Raw genomic sequence first — 16,342 nt, 5'->3', positions numbered from 1 at the left:
CTCCTATTGAACCTTTTGCATGACTAGACTTACACCTTCACCACATTGCTCACAGAGTATAATTTTATATAAGATATTGAACAGTATCAAGTGGGCTGGAAACTAAGGTATTAAAGAGGTGGATTTAACCTGCATTCCACAATGCGGTGATCTAACTACAAGTTTCTTTTTCTTTGAAAATTCAGTTTATCAATAACAAATTCAGAAGTAGAAGAGCTCAACTTAAATGGGAACCAGTTTTTTAACTGACATCTTAAGAAATTGCAGCAATCTTTTGAAACTAGCAATTCTCAAAAGCCGAATTCTAACATTCTGGAGAGTGTAAACACAAGGCAAGAGGTAACAAACAAACACTTCAAAATTCTACTTTTTCCAAGACCCTGAAATGGGAAGCATAATCTGGCTTCACTCTCAGCACCATAAACAGCAGTTTAAAAAAACAAAACAAATTCAGTGAGTTGATTTACGTGGTTTACATATGAAAAAATAGTAGGTGTACGCACACTGGCAAAAATAAAGCCTAATCTCACAGAATTAATTGAAAATAAAGATGAATGGCAGTAAGTAATCACTTCAGAACCTATAATCTCTGTCCTTCAAGATAAATATTAAAACTTCATGATAATCTGTAAATTTATTGTATGTTTAGAGTAGAGTAACTTACATCATTTCACATTCGGTGACATTCTCTGAAATATAGTTACATAACACAGGAATTCACACTGGCTGAAATCTATTGTAAAGAGCCCTTTCAGTAAATGCAAAGGTTATTAATGAATTTGAACAATTGCATTTAAATAATACCAATGGATCCCATGAAAGAGGAGGTGAGCAGCACAAGCAATATCGTGAAAATACCTACTTAGATCTAACACGTCGTCTGTTTTAATTAGATCCTCCTCCCGGGTTAGGGGCAGCTGTGTCTCAGGCTCGCCTTGTAGTTGCAGGGACAGAGAACGGAGCATGAAGAAAACCCTGATAGCCTGAAAAAGAAGAAAGCAAAAGCTAGGAGCACTCAAACTTTAACCTCAGGGATAACTTAGGTTACCCTCCAAAAAATATTATTAATATTATTTTTTGAAGGGATTATTAGCCCCAGAAAAGCGATCCGTCAATCAACCAACAACCGGGTTTCCACTTACTGCTAGGTAAACAGAGGAGCGTGGGGTAAGGAAACTTGCCCAATGTTTCGCTCTGCTGGGAATCAAAACCAGGTCCTCTCACTAGTGAGGTGAGGACTCTAACCACTGAGCTACAGGACTCCCCAAGATCTGTGTACAAGCAGTCCTCCTTTATGGATATGAGCTTCTGGGAATGCAGCAGCATCCTGATGATGCAGCATCCTGCAAAGTCCAGGATCAAGCAGTTGAGGTGATTTACACCGACTTCTAGATCATTAAGCTGCAGCCAATATCATTTCCCACTTTGCGCACACTCAGAATGTCACTAAGATGACCTGATGACCCAAACGTTGGCTATTGTTTTTCTGGTACTGGAACCAACTGGTTGGCTCACTGCAAGTTCATACCCACCATTCGCACCAAGCTGGGAATTGATATGGATCCCAGACAAAGTATTATAATGAGGCTGCACTTATCTTCAGGAGAACTTTCTAGGAAAACACGACTAAAGAAACCTGAAACCAATGTTTGCGTTACAAGTACAAGATGTCTAGAAACCATAGACAATCAACTCCTCCCTTGTCAATAGGTTGCTCAGCAAATGGCATTCATGATAGTTACTTACAGAAAAGCCCTTTCACAATACTAATTACAGAACTCCAAAGCAACGCACTGTTCGGGATCCCTGAACCCAAACATCAAGTTATAACAGGGTTAAAATGTCAAAATATCCTCCACATCATTCCTGTACATTGTGTGTATAAGCACGGATAATACACTTTTTGAACAATGGCAGCAGCTGACACGCCTTCCTGTGGTGAACAATGCCCGATTCCTGGGTTGTCAAGTTGTTGTTGAAGTCACGTCCTGCACGCTGTCCGCTTTTGCTACTTGCAAATAGCTTCCTGCACAATGTGTTGGAAGGGTCGTTGGTGATGATCGGGAAGTTGGCTTTTTTTTTAAACCACAAGGGAACCGTAGGTAGTAATTCAACTGAACGGTTCAGAGATCAACGACTACAAGCCTTAATAATAATCTTCAGCAGCCCCAATGGTCGAGCGACTAGAGCTGCAGCTTATAGTCTGGCCTCAGATCAATATATGGGGAAGCTAAATTCAACCCCAGTCTTCCCAGAGATACGGAGCGGAAAACCAGCTATCGCTTTTGTTTTTAGATTTGCGTAAACATCAAAGGCCAGCAAAGAAATCCACATTCAACTTATGGTTTTATATTTGTTTCGAAGTGCTGAGAGAAACCCAATCATAATGAAATAAATCAATTTTGAAAATAAGTTTTGAAATAGTCCCCAAATGTAATGAAGTGCTCACCCTCCTTGTCCTCTCCACATCACCACAAGGAAGTCTTTTTACAAAGTCTATGCCAGTTAGAGGAGTGCCAGTGGGAGGCAGCAGGATAGATGCATCCATCATCAGATATTCTACATTCAGAGGTTTACTCTGGGAAAGAAAAAAAAAGGTTTAAATACACATTCTTTTTTTATCATCATAATGAACAATAATTGAACTAGGTTTACATTCTGCTTATTTATTCCTACTCCAATTCAATGAAAATACAATTTATAGGAGAGAAGGGGACAATACAAGTATCAAGACTTTTTCCCCCTACATCAAACAATTTGTGTATTAGGATCTATATCAAATGAGTTAGACTTAAGTTGATTCCTAGTGAGCAACGCCACATCATGACTTGAATAATACACAAATTAAGATTAAGTTAACAACCCCCCAGTGGCTAGAAAGATGGCATTGTGTGAAATAGAAACGTCACAGTTAGACCCTGGGAGTTTCTACTTAGGGAAGAAGCAGTTGGGACATAATGTTGATGGCTTTCCCTGTGTCTAACCAGTGTTCCTTCTTATCTGAATGTACTCGTGGTTCCTAGGAAGTGTTTGGTGGGTGTAATTAAATTGGAATTTCACAAGTCGATGTGTAAAGTTCCACAAACTAAAAGTCATGGTTCATGGAAGTTAGCTAACTGGATGAAAAACTATGTAGAAACATGTGGTGGCAGTGGTCGATTGAGATCAGACTTGGTTTGAAAGAGTCTACTAAACATTTGGTTAATATCAAAATAGTGGGAAGAACTCACAAAAACGATACGATAAAGCCAGACCATAAAGATTTGAAAGGTCCAAAGTTTGATCCCTAATCTACACTTTATTGAAACAATAGAGATCCGAGCATAGAAAAAGAGGAACAGGCGATTCAGCCTTTCATCATAATTCCTCCACTACCCGAGTATCACAATCGTCGATGTGAAGAAATGCTTCCTGACCTCAACTCCAACCGTCTTACTTCTGAATTTAAGGCTCAGCCAACCTTGCGAAGTGTTTGACAAGTCTTCCTGGTGTGCAAGGTGCTGTGCAAATATAAATTGAGGTTGTTGTAATGGATCCCTCTACCATGGGAAAGAGGCATCTTCCAGCTAACCTGTGCTTTTCTTTCATTATTTTAAATACCTCAATCAAATGTTCTCTGTTCTAAGGAATGTATTACAGTAAACTGCTGGCTTACCAGTCTCCGGATATCCGGAATTCAGAACTAGCTGGAGCGGGCCCGAAGCACCATTATTATTTTTTTCCCCCCAGAGACCTGGGCGCCAGACTACTCTAGTGCATTCCCCTCGCCTCACTGTGCTCACTGGCCTCAAGTAAAGCCAGGGATATCGACTTTATTTGTTTGAATCCTGCGAGCTGAAGATGGTTCATTTGTTCTCAGGATCAAACAATTACAATGCCGGTACCGGCGTTTTTTTAACAGCATTTTTCGGCACTGGAAAAAGCTGGTGCCAGAAAAAGTCAGTTAATGCCATTGCTAATTAATTATTGTAATTACACCCAGCAGAAAATTCCAGTTTCTGGTTCCCTCCCTCTATCCCATTGGTTTGGGCTAACAGTATTTTATTGCATTTAATGTGACCCCAACCTACTCAGCCTCTCACCGTGTACTTGAATATATTAATATTAATTAGGCCTCCAACCTCCCCGTCCCACCCTCTGGAACTCCATCTCACAGTCCCTCCACCTCGCCCCCTCCCTTGCTTCCTTCAAGACCTGTCTCAAGACTCTCCTCTTCGACCTTGCCTTCAGTCACCCTCTTAACTCTACCCTCCCCGCCCTCCACCCCTCCTGATCCCAACCACAAGCTCAGGTGCAGATCCCTGACTGTCCAGCGCCTTGTGACGTCCTCCTGACATGAAAGGCTCTGTACAAATGTAATTTGTTGTTGTCGTCATCATCAACATCTTTCAATGAAGCATGATTACTTACCATCATGCTCCTATATTCATCTTCAAACATATCCAGAAAAATTTCTTCCCCCTAGAAAAGAGAGCCCTTATTTTAGTTTTGTCATCCACTGATTATCTCAGCACAACCATCATTACTAATTTGAAGAATTAAAGATTGGTCTGTTGTCCAAAGTCATCTGGTCAGAAGGCAGAGACTTGTAGTATCTTATTGATGAAGTGTTCTCATTGCACTTTGAAACATTTCTTCAAGCTCTATTCACTAAAACCGTATTTTAGAGTTCTGACACCTTCACACAATTCCAATTGTTCAGCAGCAGCCCCGGCAAAAAGCATTAAAATACACAAGACGACGCTATCAATAATTTTATCCTGGTGCAAAGCATCTGTAAATAGATGTGCTTCCACATGAAGGGTGAACAAAAAGTCATGATACCACTACAATGTATAATAAGTCTTTAAGAAATTATGATTTTTTTTAGATCACAGGGTAGCTGAAAAATAAGACTTTTTGATCATCCAGTGACGGGAACGACCATAAAAACGACCAAATTGTCACCAGACACAAAACATTTGAAGAAACTGTATCTCTGATTTATCTGATACTCAAGAGGCCCAATATCTACATGTTCCTCATAGAAGACCATCACAGACTGTAAAGGAAAAGCGAGAGCAGAGAGGGAAACAGCGAGAAATCAGCTCATGCTGTCATTCCATTTTCTACAACCAGGAAAACAGAACCAGAGAAAAACAGACCACAGAGAAAACCAAGTTTGACTTTAGATACTTGTAATTTCACTGTATTTTAGGAGGTTGGTTTCCCCATGATACAACAATTTCCCATTGTAGTTGGCACATCTTGCTACGTCGTGGTGCTGGGCATCATCCCTGGAACAAGTAGCTTACAGTGACCCAAACCTCGATTTGTTAAGATAGTCAGCCAAGGCCAAGCAAGCCAAGAGACAAATTGTAGTAAGAGTTGCAATCCTCTAAATATCAAGTTGAAAGGTGGTCATTTTTCCATCCCTGGCATCAGATTTACAGCAAATGGGATGTAGAGTCCCATTATAATGCGATGGATGGAATATGTAAATGTATCTAGTTGCTTCACTGTGCACGCTGCGTTTCCAGCTACCAAACTTCCCACTAGAACTGTTCCCCTCCTACCAAAATGTCTGACTTCTGGGTCATTAATGCCACTTCATGTGCTATGTATGTGCAAAGTGGGAAGTAACATTGGTATACCTGCTTGCACACAGAAAGCTACTTCAGCAGAGATCTAATGACCTGGAAGATGGCCATTTTGGTGTGGGACCTGACTAGCATATGGAAAACATGTGGACTGGCCATGTACAACAACAAGAAGATTACATTTATAGAGCGCCTTTCATGTCGGGAGGACGTCCCAAAAGACGCTGGACAGTTGGGTCGGGATGCAAAATGGAACCACATGCAAAATGGAATCAAATTCTGTGCTATAAAAAAGCATGTTTTAACTGGGCTGCGCTATTTTTGCAATATTTATTTTAACAGAATGTAGTGCAAATGAAAAGTTCAGATGAGTCTGCTTTTAATTAGTTTTCAGTAGTTTCATCATATTGTTTACTTAGAAGCAACACTCTATGGTCCTCATAGTAAAAACAGTAAAAACGGTGCTATTTCACAGAAGCGGTAAAATCTATTGGTGTAACATCCTTTAACGTGAAGAAATTGAATAAGTTACTGTGAAGTAAAATATTTCTTGAAATAAACAAGTGTTTTTTTCAAAATTGAGTCACTCAATATCCTATTGCCATACTCCCAGTCAGTCAGTCAGCCAGTCAAGCAAGTTGAGACATTCTGATGCATCAATTGCACCTTTTCCTTATTGTCAATGCTGAAAGAACCGCAACAGCACTCCAAAAGGAATCCTCCCACAGGAGTCCTCTCAGATGAGTATAGATAAAGATGAAATGTCTGGCTGTGTGCCAATCTACATTCTATATTGGTTCTTTTGGTTGCAAGCATAGCTGCACTGGGTACAGCTAGTATTAACTATTTTAGATGCTCTCAGTTCATGGATAACGAATAGCCTTAGTTTCTTTTAGCCATTTTTGTGTGTACCAATTTGGTCCAATCAGTCAGTACTGAATACACGTTTTTGTGTGTTCAGTACTGACTGACTGGACCAGAAACCAAGATCTGTTTCTTCAGCAACACATTCTAGTTGAATGCTTTTGTCCTCTCAGATTTTCTTGCCCCAAATTCTTACAGTTAGTTACAGTTCTAACAGGTGCCTGGATTGCAGTGCTCGTCAAGAATTATCTACAGTGGCTCTTCCAATTGGACAGAAATGTAACATGAAACTAGTCACATATTAGTCAGGCTAAATGTCTGGAATATCCATTGTGGATATTTGATATATTGGACATAGTAATACTCAAGATTGGACACAAATGAGGCTACCACTGAGGCTACCAATTTAGATTCTAAGTTACAAGTTAGACTTGCACAAGACTCAAATGTTACACCTGGTTTAACTTATTTTCTGCAGGTTAAGGCAGTTTTTAATCTTAGGGACGTTCACAGAAATCACTGTCTTTAAGTTTCCGGTGACGAGATCAGTGAATGCAGAACATTGTGCAGAGCTGACCACGGATCAGCAAGAGCCTAAAATGTGATGCCTGGTTACTGCTGAAATAATCTGGCGGTAATTGATGCCTTACCACTGGCTTCAGTAACTTGGATAAGGGAAGAAAATACAATTGACAAAGTCATTTCTATTCAATAAATTCTACTGAAAGCACGCATGGTGCTTGAGGGCTGAATGGAGCTCAGCTGTGGATTAGCACCCCACTACTCACTGACCTTTCAAGCGCAGTTACTTTAATGAGATACTACAAGGTAGCTGGCAACCTACCCTGTATGATTCATTACCTCAGGAGAGACAAGAAAGCAGAAAATGAGGAGAGAAATAAATAATCACTAGATGAGGCAAACCACCGTTTTGCATGTCTGCGATTAAAATACATGGGACTTTTTTTTCTTTCAAAAAAAGGTACAACGTATATTTCTGAGTACAGATAATAAGCTGGCTTATCAGGTGATCCTGGAAACAATGTGGAAATTATTATAAAAGGTACATTTTGGAAGGTGCTTATATTTATAAGTCTACCCATTATTCACCGAAACAGCAAACAACAACAACAAATTACATTTGTACAGTGCCTTTCACGTCGGGAGAACGTCCCAAGGACATTCTGGAAGCTCTTTGGCATTGATACTCAAAAATGCCGTAAGTGCAGCTGCTGAGAAAACAGAGTATTTGCTCCAAAAATTAGGTTTTGTGGAAGTTGCATTCCAATTCACTCACATTCACCTTATTTAATAAACAAATTGACCAAATTGGGGTATTGGGATGAAACTTCTAAGCGAGTCTTATTTGACAACCAATGTCTAGAATTCTGAAGGAAAAAAAATGATGCTAATGATTCTCACAGAATAAACTAAAAAGTTGGTACAGACCACAGGCTAGACAAGTAAAGAAAGCAATGCTCACAAAAATACTCCAAACAATTTTTTTTAATTAAAAAAAATAAACCAGTATAAGTTTTATGAAATTCACCATTCAAAACGCAGCTAAAACGTTTCCACAAGCATGTGGGACAAACAAAGAGAGACTTTCTGCAGGTTGGAAGTGTAAGAGTTCAGTTAGGTGACTGGTTAGCACCCAGATACACCGGCACAGACCCGTTCCCAAACAGAAAGTCAAGTTGTTGCATGCCATTTCTCAAATTAATCCGAGATCCAATGACTCACAGAAATTATCAACAATTTATCACTGAAAAACTAATGTTCACAGATATCAAAATGTGACAAAGTGGCCAGCAGTTAAGCTCCAACCAGGATTTCGACAGGCAAGTTGAGAATTGAAACTGATTGTAAATGAATATGAGCAACACACAGAAACAGATGGTTCAAACATAAACTGATGTTGAAATTTTATCTCAAGTATTTTTTGAGATAAGGTTTCCAAGTTTCGTTTTTACTGTTGTAGATTTTAAAACAAACAAAATCAACATGGATCGCGACTGGATTTATATTCCGTTTATAAGAAACACTCGTGGAGAAAAAGGAGGAATGATCACAGCATATTGGGGATGAGTTTCCTGTCCCACAAGGTAAATCTTATTTTCGAGCTGTATCTAAGGTAATCATTTTTAATCTCTTGATAAGTTTCTCTGGTTCCCAAAATAAACTATAATGTTCAATGAATAAAATGAACCCAAATTCTTTGAAGGTATAAAACATTGCTTTCTAAAAATGCTGAGTTTTTGGGTCACAATCAATTAGTTCCGCAAACTAGGATAGTGTTTTTTTAAGACCAGACCTCTCCTGAATCCCTAATAACAACAATAACTTGCTATTATATAACACCCTTAACATGGGGTAACATTGCAGAGCGTTTATAAAGTAGCAGAGCCTGACGCTGAGCCAGGGAGAGGTGGTAGGTGACCCTAAGCACAGTCAGAGAGGAATATCTTAAGGCGTGATTTGAGAAAGGGGAAGGAGGGGGCAAGGTGGAGGGATTAAGGGAGACAGTTCCAAAGTTGCACCCTAAGGTATAATTAAATGTCTGAGATGGTGCCCTGCTATAGGGAACACTTTAAAATTGTTCTCCACCATCAACTTTTTAAATAACTTTATTTAAATAGCAATCGCCTATATGACTGTATGCTGTGTGTCAACCTGGCCAGTGGTACCACTCTCAGCTCAGTCAGAAGCCCTGAATTGGGACATGGAATCACATGGTTTAATCTGGCATTTCATTGCAGTGCTGGAGGGTGTTGTATTGTTGGAGATGCTGTCCTTTGGATGAGATGTTAAACTGAGAAATGTTCAGTTAAACTGAACATGTGCCTGTTAATAATAAATAATAATCCTTGCATTTGATATAGCGCTTTTCACGTCTTCTAGACGTCCCAAAGCGCTTCACAGAATATACTGTAAAGTGAATTGACTGTATATTTGTGGGCGAACGCGGCAGCCAATTGCGCACAGCAATGTCCCACAAACAGTCGTGAATTGAAAATGACCAATTTATTATTTTTTTGTTTTTTTGGAGGGATTATTATTAGTCGTGTGTAGAAAGGAAACTTGCCCAAGGTTTCGCCCTGCCGGGAAATGAACTCAGGTCTCTCACTTGCAAAGCGAGTGCTCTAACCACTGAGCTACAGGCTTCCACTGTTCAGGTGGACGTTAAAGATCCCATGGCATTATTTGAAAAGAGAAGGGAGTTGTCCTGGCCAACAATCTTCCCAAAATAAAATTGGTCATTCACTCCATGCCTTTCTTGGGGACATTACTGTGTGGCAAAACTGGCTGCCGCGTTTCGCCCACAAAATACAGTGAATCCACTTTACAGTATATTCTGTGAAGTGCTTTGAGGTGTAGCAATGACATAGTAAGGCACAATACCAAATGCAAGGATTATTATTGTTAGGAAAACTGAATAGGGAGCGCAGCATCAGTAAGAGCAACATCAATAATAACCATTAAATAATAGTGGTTCAGCAATTTGGTCACAAAGTGGGATAAGTCTTGATATTCTACCACAAAAGATCGATAAACTTGTTTCTATTGCAAAATGCAAGTACTTCTCTTTAAAAGACTGAAAAATCTTTTTGCTAGGATTTCCTTGAAGTTGCGTTTGCACAGCAGGAACTCTAGGACACAAGTGAAACATTAGTTTGCATTTTTTCTTCCCTTCTTTGAGAAGAAAAATGCAACCACTCCATTATACTTTCATTAATCTTTAAATCTGCATGCAACCAACCTTCTACTTAATCTGAAATCCTTTATTCTTCCTCCCTTTACGCACACTGTAGACACTCGAATTTGCTGACTGGGAAAAGATTAAAGCAGAGAGAACACTCTGCTCTTTGATTCTCTCATTTTTCCCCAAACCCAAATTAAACGATTGTAATATTGAGTCTATTATAAAATTGTGTTCAATCGCCAGTTGTCACTACAAATTCAGATGTGTAGGGAATCTTACCTTATAGAAACGGCGTAATAAATGGACACTTTCTTCCCTTGCGCCCTGCAGAAAGGAAGATGGAAAATTAAATAGAAAAATGGACATTGCTTTTAATCCGAACAACGGGGAGAAGAGGGAGAGAAGGTATTAAATATTATCCTAACCAGAAAACTGGAAAATCACAGAATCATAGAATTGTACAGCACAAAAAGAGGCCATTCGGCCCATCAAGTCTGTGCCGGCTCTATGGAAAGAATAATGTAATGTCAATCCCACTCCTCAGCCCTTTCCCCATAACCTGCAAACCCGTCCTCCTCAAATACCCGTCCACCGCGTTTTTAAAAGCAGTTATCGAATCGGCCTCGACCGCCCTTTCAGGCAATGCGTTCCAGATTCAAACAACTCGCTGCGTGAAAAAATTTCTTTTCACCTCCCCTCTGCTTCTTTTAGAGACTATTTTGATTCTGGGACCTCGAGTCACCGACACACCCACCAGTGGAAACAGTTTTTTTCCTTTCTAACTTATCAAATCCCCTCATGATTTTGAAGACCTCTATTAGGTCTCCTCGTAACCTTCTCTGCTCCAACGAGAATAATCCTAACCTCGCTAGCCTTTCCTCATAATCAAGATCCCTCATTCTGGTACCATTCTTGTAATCCACACTATAATTTATTAAACACAAGAAATGAAAAATTAAAATCAGAAGAGCAATAATGTTTATCTAATGATCACACCACCAACAACCAGGGAGGAAGAGGGGAAAGGGAAGAGGAAGAGGAACAGCGCCTGATATAAACCCCTAAACCCACACTGCGGGAAACAGGAGAAATTGAAACAGACATGAACTCTTATGCCAACTATTCACAATAGAGCAGGTTGGAGTTACAATGCAGTACTTGATCATGACATCCTTAACCCAAAGTACCTTTCTGCATTAAAATTAAAAATGATCCCTGCTTAATGATCACAAAAGACAACACTGCCATGACTTTACCATAAACCATGACAGAAGATGGCTGATAAATCTTTCCTCTGAAGCTTGAGGTCTCCCTTAGCACAACCATGGATCCTAGGTAGTCTTGTTCTTCGACCAAAACATTAGATAAGAAATCATTCCTCCAGTGCAGACCTCTTACAGTATCAGAAGTGTGACATTGACTTTGTGGCCATAAACTAACTAAAGGCACTTGTTGAGTTGCTGCAGGGATGGATCGGAATGCATAAAGCCAAAGTTATAGTCATTGACCAGTATATGGAGACATTATTGAATGAGAAATAAAGAATATTCAGCTTAGAGGATTATTTTTTTCAAAAAAAAATACTGAATTCAACACAGAATAGATTTAGTGAAGAGTGAACGACTGACAGAAACGTCAATAATATTAAGCATTTCACTCAGATGCTACAGGCATCAGGTCAAGCACCAGTCATACCTGTACTCCCAGCCAATTGCAACTTGGGGAATGCCAAAAAATGGTGGATCCATTTAAAAGCAGAGTTATATGCAAGTAAATGTTTTTAAATCTAGTTCTGAGATATTTATTTATATGGCACGACATTCTGGACTGGAAGCACCAGAATGTTGTGTTGTTTCAAGAAAGGGAGAGAGTATTGAGGCTCATGTCAACAGACTGGTCTGAGTTTGGGAGTGCAATATGTCTTTGAATTATTCCTGTGATATAATGCCAGGTCTACACCAACTTTTCCTGGAATATTAAAAACAGAAACAGCTATGCTTCATGTGCCAAAAATCCCTCACTGCTAAAGCCTGCATTAATTTAAACCAAATCATAAAATAGTTTTCAATTCTTAAGCATACAATGGTCAATAATTGGCATAAAATTGGCATAATAAATGGATTGTACTGTGTAAATAGTAAAAAGTTTAGAATTCCTTGATAAATAAGACTAATTTTGGTTAATCCTTTTTTATTGTACATAATATTTTATTATCTTGACAGCACAATTCAATAACTGACAGGGTTCTACAAATGGCCTCAAATGTAGGGATAGTGAAGAAGCTAATTACTTCAAGAAAGTCTCCATTTTCTTCAGAACAAATCTAAATACATTTTCATGTTGTCCTGTAATATGTGATGCTCTTTCTCTAGTAATATGTGGCACTCTGGTATATTTTGGAATCCAGTAGCGAAGTGATTAGTGTGCTCGCCTCGCATACCAGAGGACCTGGGTTTGATTCCTGGAAGGGGTCAAACCTTAAGCAAGTGTCCTTACTCTGCACGCCTCTGTTTACCAAGCAGTAAGTACGAACCCAGTTGCTGCAATTGGCTGCTACGTTTCGCCCACAAAATATAGTCAATCCTTTTTACAATATATTCCATGAAGTGCTTTTTGAGATGTCTCATCGACGTGATGAGGCTGGGTCAAATGCAAGGATTATTATTATTATTACCATCATTTCAAATTTAAACATCACCAAATTTCTTTGAAATCTACACCCTCCTCATTGGACAAATCCCTCAAATTGACCCCATTAGAGTCACATCGGTTAATTCATCATGGTGAATATAAAACGTCTAACAATACGAAAACTAATTCTAATTAAACAACATTCATGATCTGCACAAAAATGAAACCTTTATATATAGAAACAATGGATGACAGCTAGGTGTGGTCAATTTGTTTTACCTACTTCAACACGAAAAACACCTATTCTGGAGCAGGAGTTTATAAAGAGTAGTCTACTCCTGTTCTCCTACCCTCCAAATAATGTGATGAACTTTGGTCGAATGGTTACAAATGGGGAGATTGGTTTATCCCAGAAAGAAGAGAGAAACACAGGTTTAAGGTTTCAAAGTTGCTAAAAAAGACAGAATAGTGAGGGGTTTTCCACATTAATTCATGATTTTAGAAAACAATAACGAAACAGAATTCCTGAAACTAGCAATCATTCAGACATTGGACCACCGACAAGATTCAACTTGCAACACTGCTGACTAGGTTTTGAATAGAATATCTTTCTGAGTAAATACACAATCCAACTGGTGGAGCCATCTCTCAGTGGGAAGGAGCATGTACGTGGGCTGTGGTATGGAAGATGGTGGCAATGCTCTTGCGCATTTCATGCTGAGGTGTGCTGCCCACCAGGACGCTCACAGAGAGGTCCTAGTACCTGCCATTCATCTAGTGAGCACTCAAACCTGCACTTGTTAGATGTCAAATGACCAACTAGTCGGAGGGAAAGAGGCAAGCAGGGTCTCGTTGGAGCTAAACTGGCTCCAAGTTGGCACGTTTGACAACAGAATGTCAGAATCAAGCCAACTCTCTGGGGCAGTCTGCAGGCCAGATGAATCCACAGTATTCCAGGGCACAGTTGACGACAGCCCAGCTAACCAAGCTCATCGAGACAACTTTCAAGGAGAGACGAGTCAATGGAGGCAAGGATTCTTGATACTCATCTCCTGTTAACCCAGCAAGCCAAAACCCTAATGGGTAGGGTGGTCTGAGTTGGACAAGCAGCTGGAAAGCTTGTTAATGACAGCCCACGCGGGTTTAGCTGGGTAAACTTCAGAAATTCCCTAATGAACACTCTGGGCTTCACAAGACTTGGCTCTTGCCAACTTGCCCCTAATATTCTCCAGAATAAGGTAAGCAATGCATCCTTCCAGGGGAGAGTGCCTTTATTCCATTAAACATCTTGAGAATTTCCATGTATAGTTGGAATGCAATCTGTGATGTGTCAGATACTCAGCTGACCAAAAAAACCTGACTCATTTTTAAGAAGGAACTTAATTTTTGCTATTTGGTGCACAGAAAACGAAAAGGACACTAAACACAGTTCTGCAAACAGAAAGATGGTTTGGCTGGAAACCAATGCATTCAAACCTAAAATAAGTTTGTATTAGTAATGGGGAGAAGTGAAATAACCTTTACAGAAGAGTTCATAGCATGGTTAGGTGAAACGACAACGAAGTAGAGTTTCCCCTCCTCACAATCCTTTTTCTATAATCTTGACATTTTGCAAATTGGTGCAAGCTACAAAATCCAATATTCAGCACAATCTCAAGCCTGTATTAGACGTTGAAATATAAATAAGACATTATCACACAACAATGTCACGTGTACTGTGTTTAAATTTCCCAGACAATACAGACGCTCAGAGTGGTGTCAGAGAAAAGTTAAAATGATGTTCTTCGACAAATCTTTATTTAAATTACTGTTAGAACTATTATCCCCAATTTCTAGTTGACCATTATAGGTTTCTATAAGATCCCCTCTAATTCTTCTATATTCTAGAGAATATAGGCCCAAATTGATCAGCCTCTCCTCGTAACTCATCCCCTTCATCCCTGGTACTAACCTAGTAAATCTACGCTGCACCCCCTCCAAGGCAAGTACATCCTTCCTTAAATGAGGAGACCAAAACTGGACGCAGTATTCGAGGTGTGGTCTCACCAGGGCCCTATACAGTTGCAGCAAGACTTCCCTACTCTTATACTCTAATCCTTCATAATGAATGCTAACATACCGTTCGCCTTCCTAATTGCTGCTGCACCTGCAGACTAACTTTCTGTGATTGGTGTACAAGGACACCCAAGTCCCCTTGGACGCTAACACATTCCAATCTCTCCCCTTCTAAAAAAAACCCGCTCTACTGTTTTTGCTACCTAGGTGGATGATTTCGCACTTCCCTACACTATACGTCATCGGCCACCTACCTGCCCAATCACCTAACCTATCTATGTCTCGTTGCATTTTTTTAATGTCGTCCTCTGTGTTGACACTTCCTCCTAGTTTTGTGTCATCTGCGAATTTAGATATATTAACTTCGATGTCCTCATCTAGATCGTTGATGTAGATGGTAAATAGCTGAGGCCCAAGGACTAATCCTTGTGGCACTCCACTAGTCACACCCCACCAATCTGAAAAGGACCCGTTTATCCCTACTCTTTGTTTCCTACCCGTTAATCATTCCTCAATCCACGTTAATATGCTCCGCCCAATTCCATGGGCCCTTATCTTCTGGACTAACCTTTTATGCAGCACCTTATCGAATGCCTTCTGGAAGTCCAAGTAGACCACATACACTGATTAACCCTTATCTAGTTTACTGGAAATGTCCTCAAAAAACTCTATGAGATTTGTCAAACATGACTTCTCTTTTGTAAAGCCATGTAGACTTGGCCTAATAAAATTGTGCTCCCCTAAATACTGCACTACCACATCCTTAATCAATGATTCTAAAATTTTTCCTATCACTGATGTGAGACTAACTGGTCTATAGTTCCCCATCTTTTCCTTTCCACCTTTTTTAAATAGTGGTGTGACATTAGCGATCTTCCAATCCATCGGGACTGTTCCAGAATCCAAGGAATTTTAGAAGATCAGACATAAGGCCTCCACTATCTCATAAGCTAAGCCCAGGTCCTGTCTACCTGTTCAGGTGGACTTTAGAAATCCCATGGCACTATTCGAAAAGAGAAGGTAGTTTCTTCCAGTGTCCTGACCAACAATTCCCCCAGATAAAATTCATCATTCACTTCATGGTATTTGTGGGATATTGCTGTGTGCACATTGGCTGCCACGTTCGCCCACAAAACACACACTACAGTACACACACTTGTGAATCCTGTGAAGCACTTAATAAGGTGCTATATTGAAAGCAAAGATTATATATTATAATTACTGTAAATCAAGATTTCAGGAGCAATTTTCTTGTTTTCTCAAAGTATTATTTGTGGGTCACAACAGTGACACCTAGTGCAAAACATTCACAGAAATTGAATGAACTTTTATCATCTAATGTCCAAAATCAGTTGTATTCAAGAGTATAACTTCTAACTTTGAAAAAAAACATTTTTTGAATAAAAATAATGTTCTCTATGCATCAATTACTAGCTGTTTGTATTGCAAACTGTGATGTTTGTAATAATATTTTTTATAAATATAAAGAAATCAGTGTCTTAAACACAAA

General features: G+C 39.5%; 1 protein-coding gene across 4 annotated transcripts in view; it reads right to left on the bottom strand.

Annotated features, from left to right (window-relative positions):
• The window catches only part of clec16a (C-type lectin domain containing 16A), a 110,649-nt gene that overhangs the window by 44,275 nt on the left and 50,032 nt on the right, over positions 1–16,342 (bottom strand). For all 4 annotated transcript variants that reach the window (XM_042340953.1, XM_042340955.1, XM_042340954.1 and 1 more), the window contains 4 exons: positions 10,426–10,470; positions 4,411–4,461; positions 2,450–2,578; positions 863–983 (listed from right to left, as the gene is read on the bottom strand). In XM_042340953.1, the coding sequence (XP_042196887.1) occupies positions 863–983; positions 2,450–2,578; positions 4,411–4,461; positions 10,426–10,470 (346 nt within the window). The remainder of the gene's footprint in view (positions 1–862; positions 984–2,449; positions 2,579–4,410; positions 4,462–10,425; positions 10,471–16,342) is intronic.

Source organism: Callorhinchus milii, unplaced genomic scaffold (assembly GCF_018977255.1).
Source record: "Callorhinchus milii isolate IMCB2004 unplaced genomic scaffold, IMCB_Cmil_1.0 Scaffold16, whole genome shotgun sequence".
NCBI lineage: Eukaryota > Metazoa > Chordata > Chondrichthyes > Chimaeriformes > Callorhinchidae > Callorhinchus > Callorhinchus milii.
The sequence above is the reverse complement of the archived record's forward strand: the minus strand, read 5'-3'. Positions and strand labels throughout refer to the sequence as shown.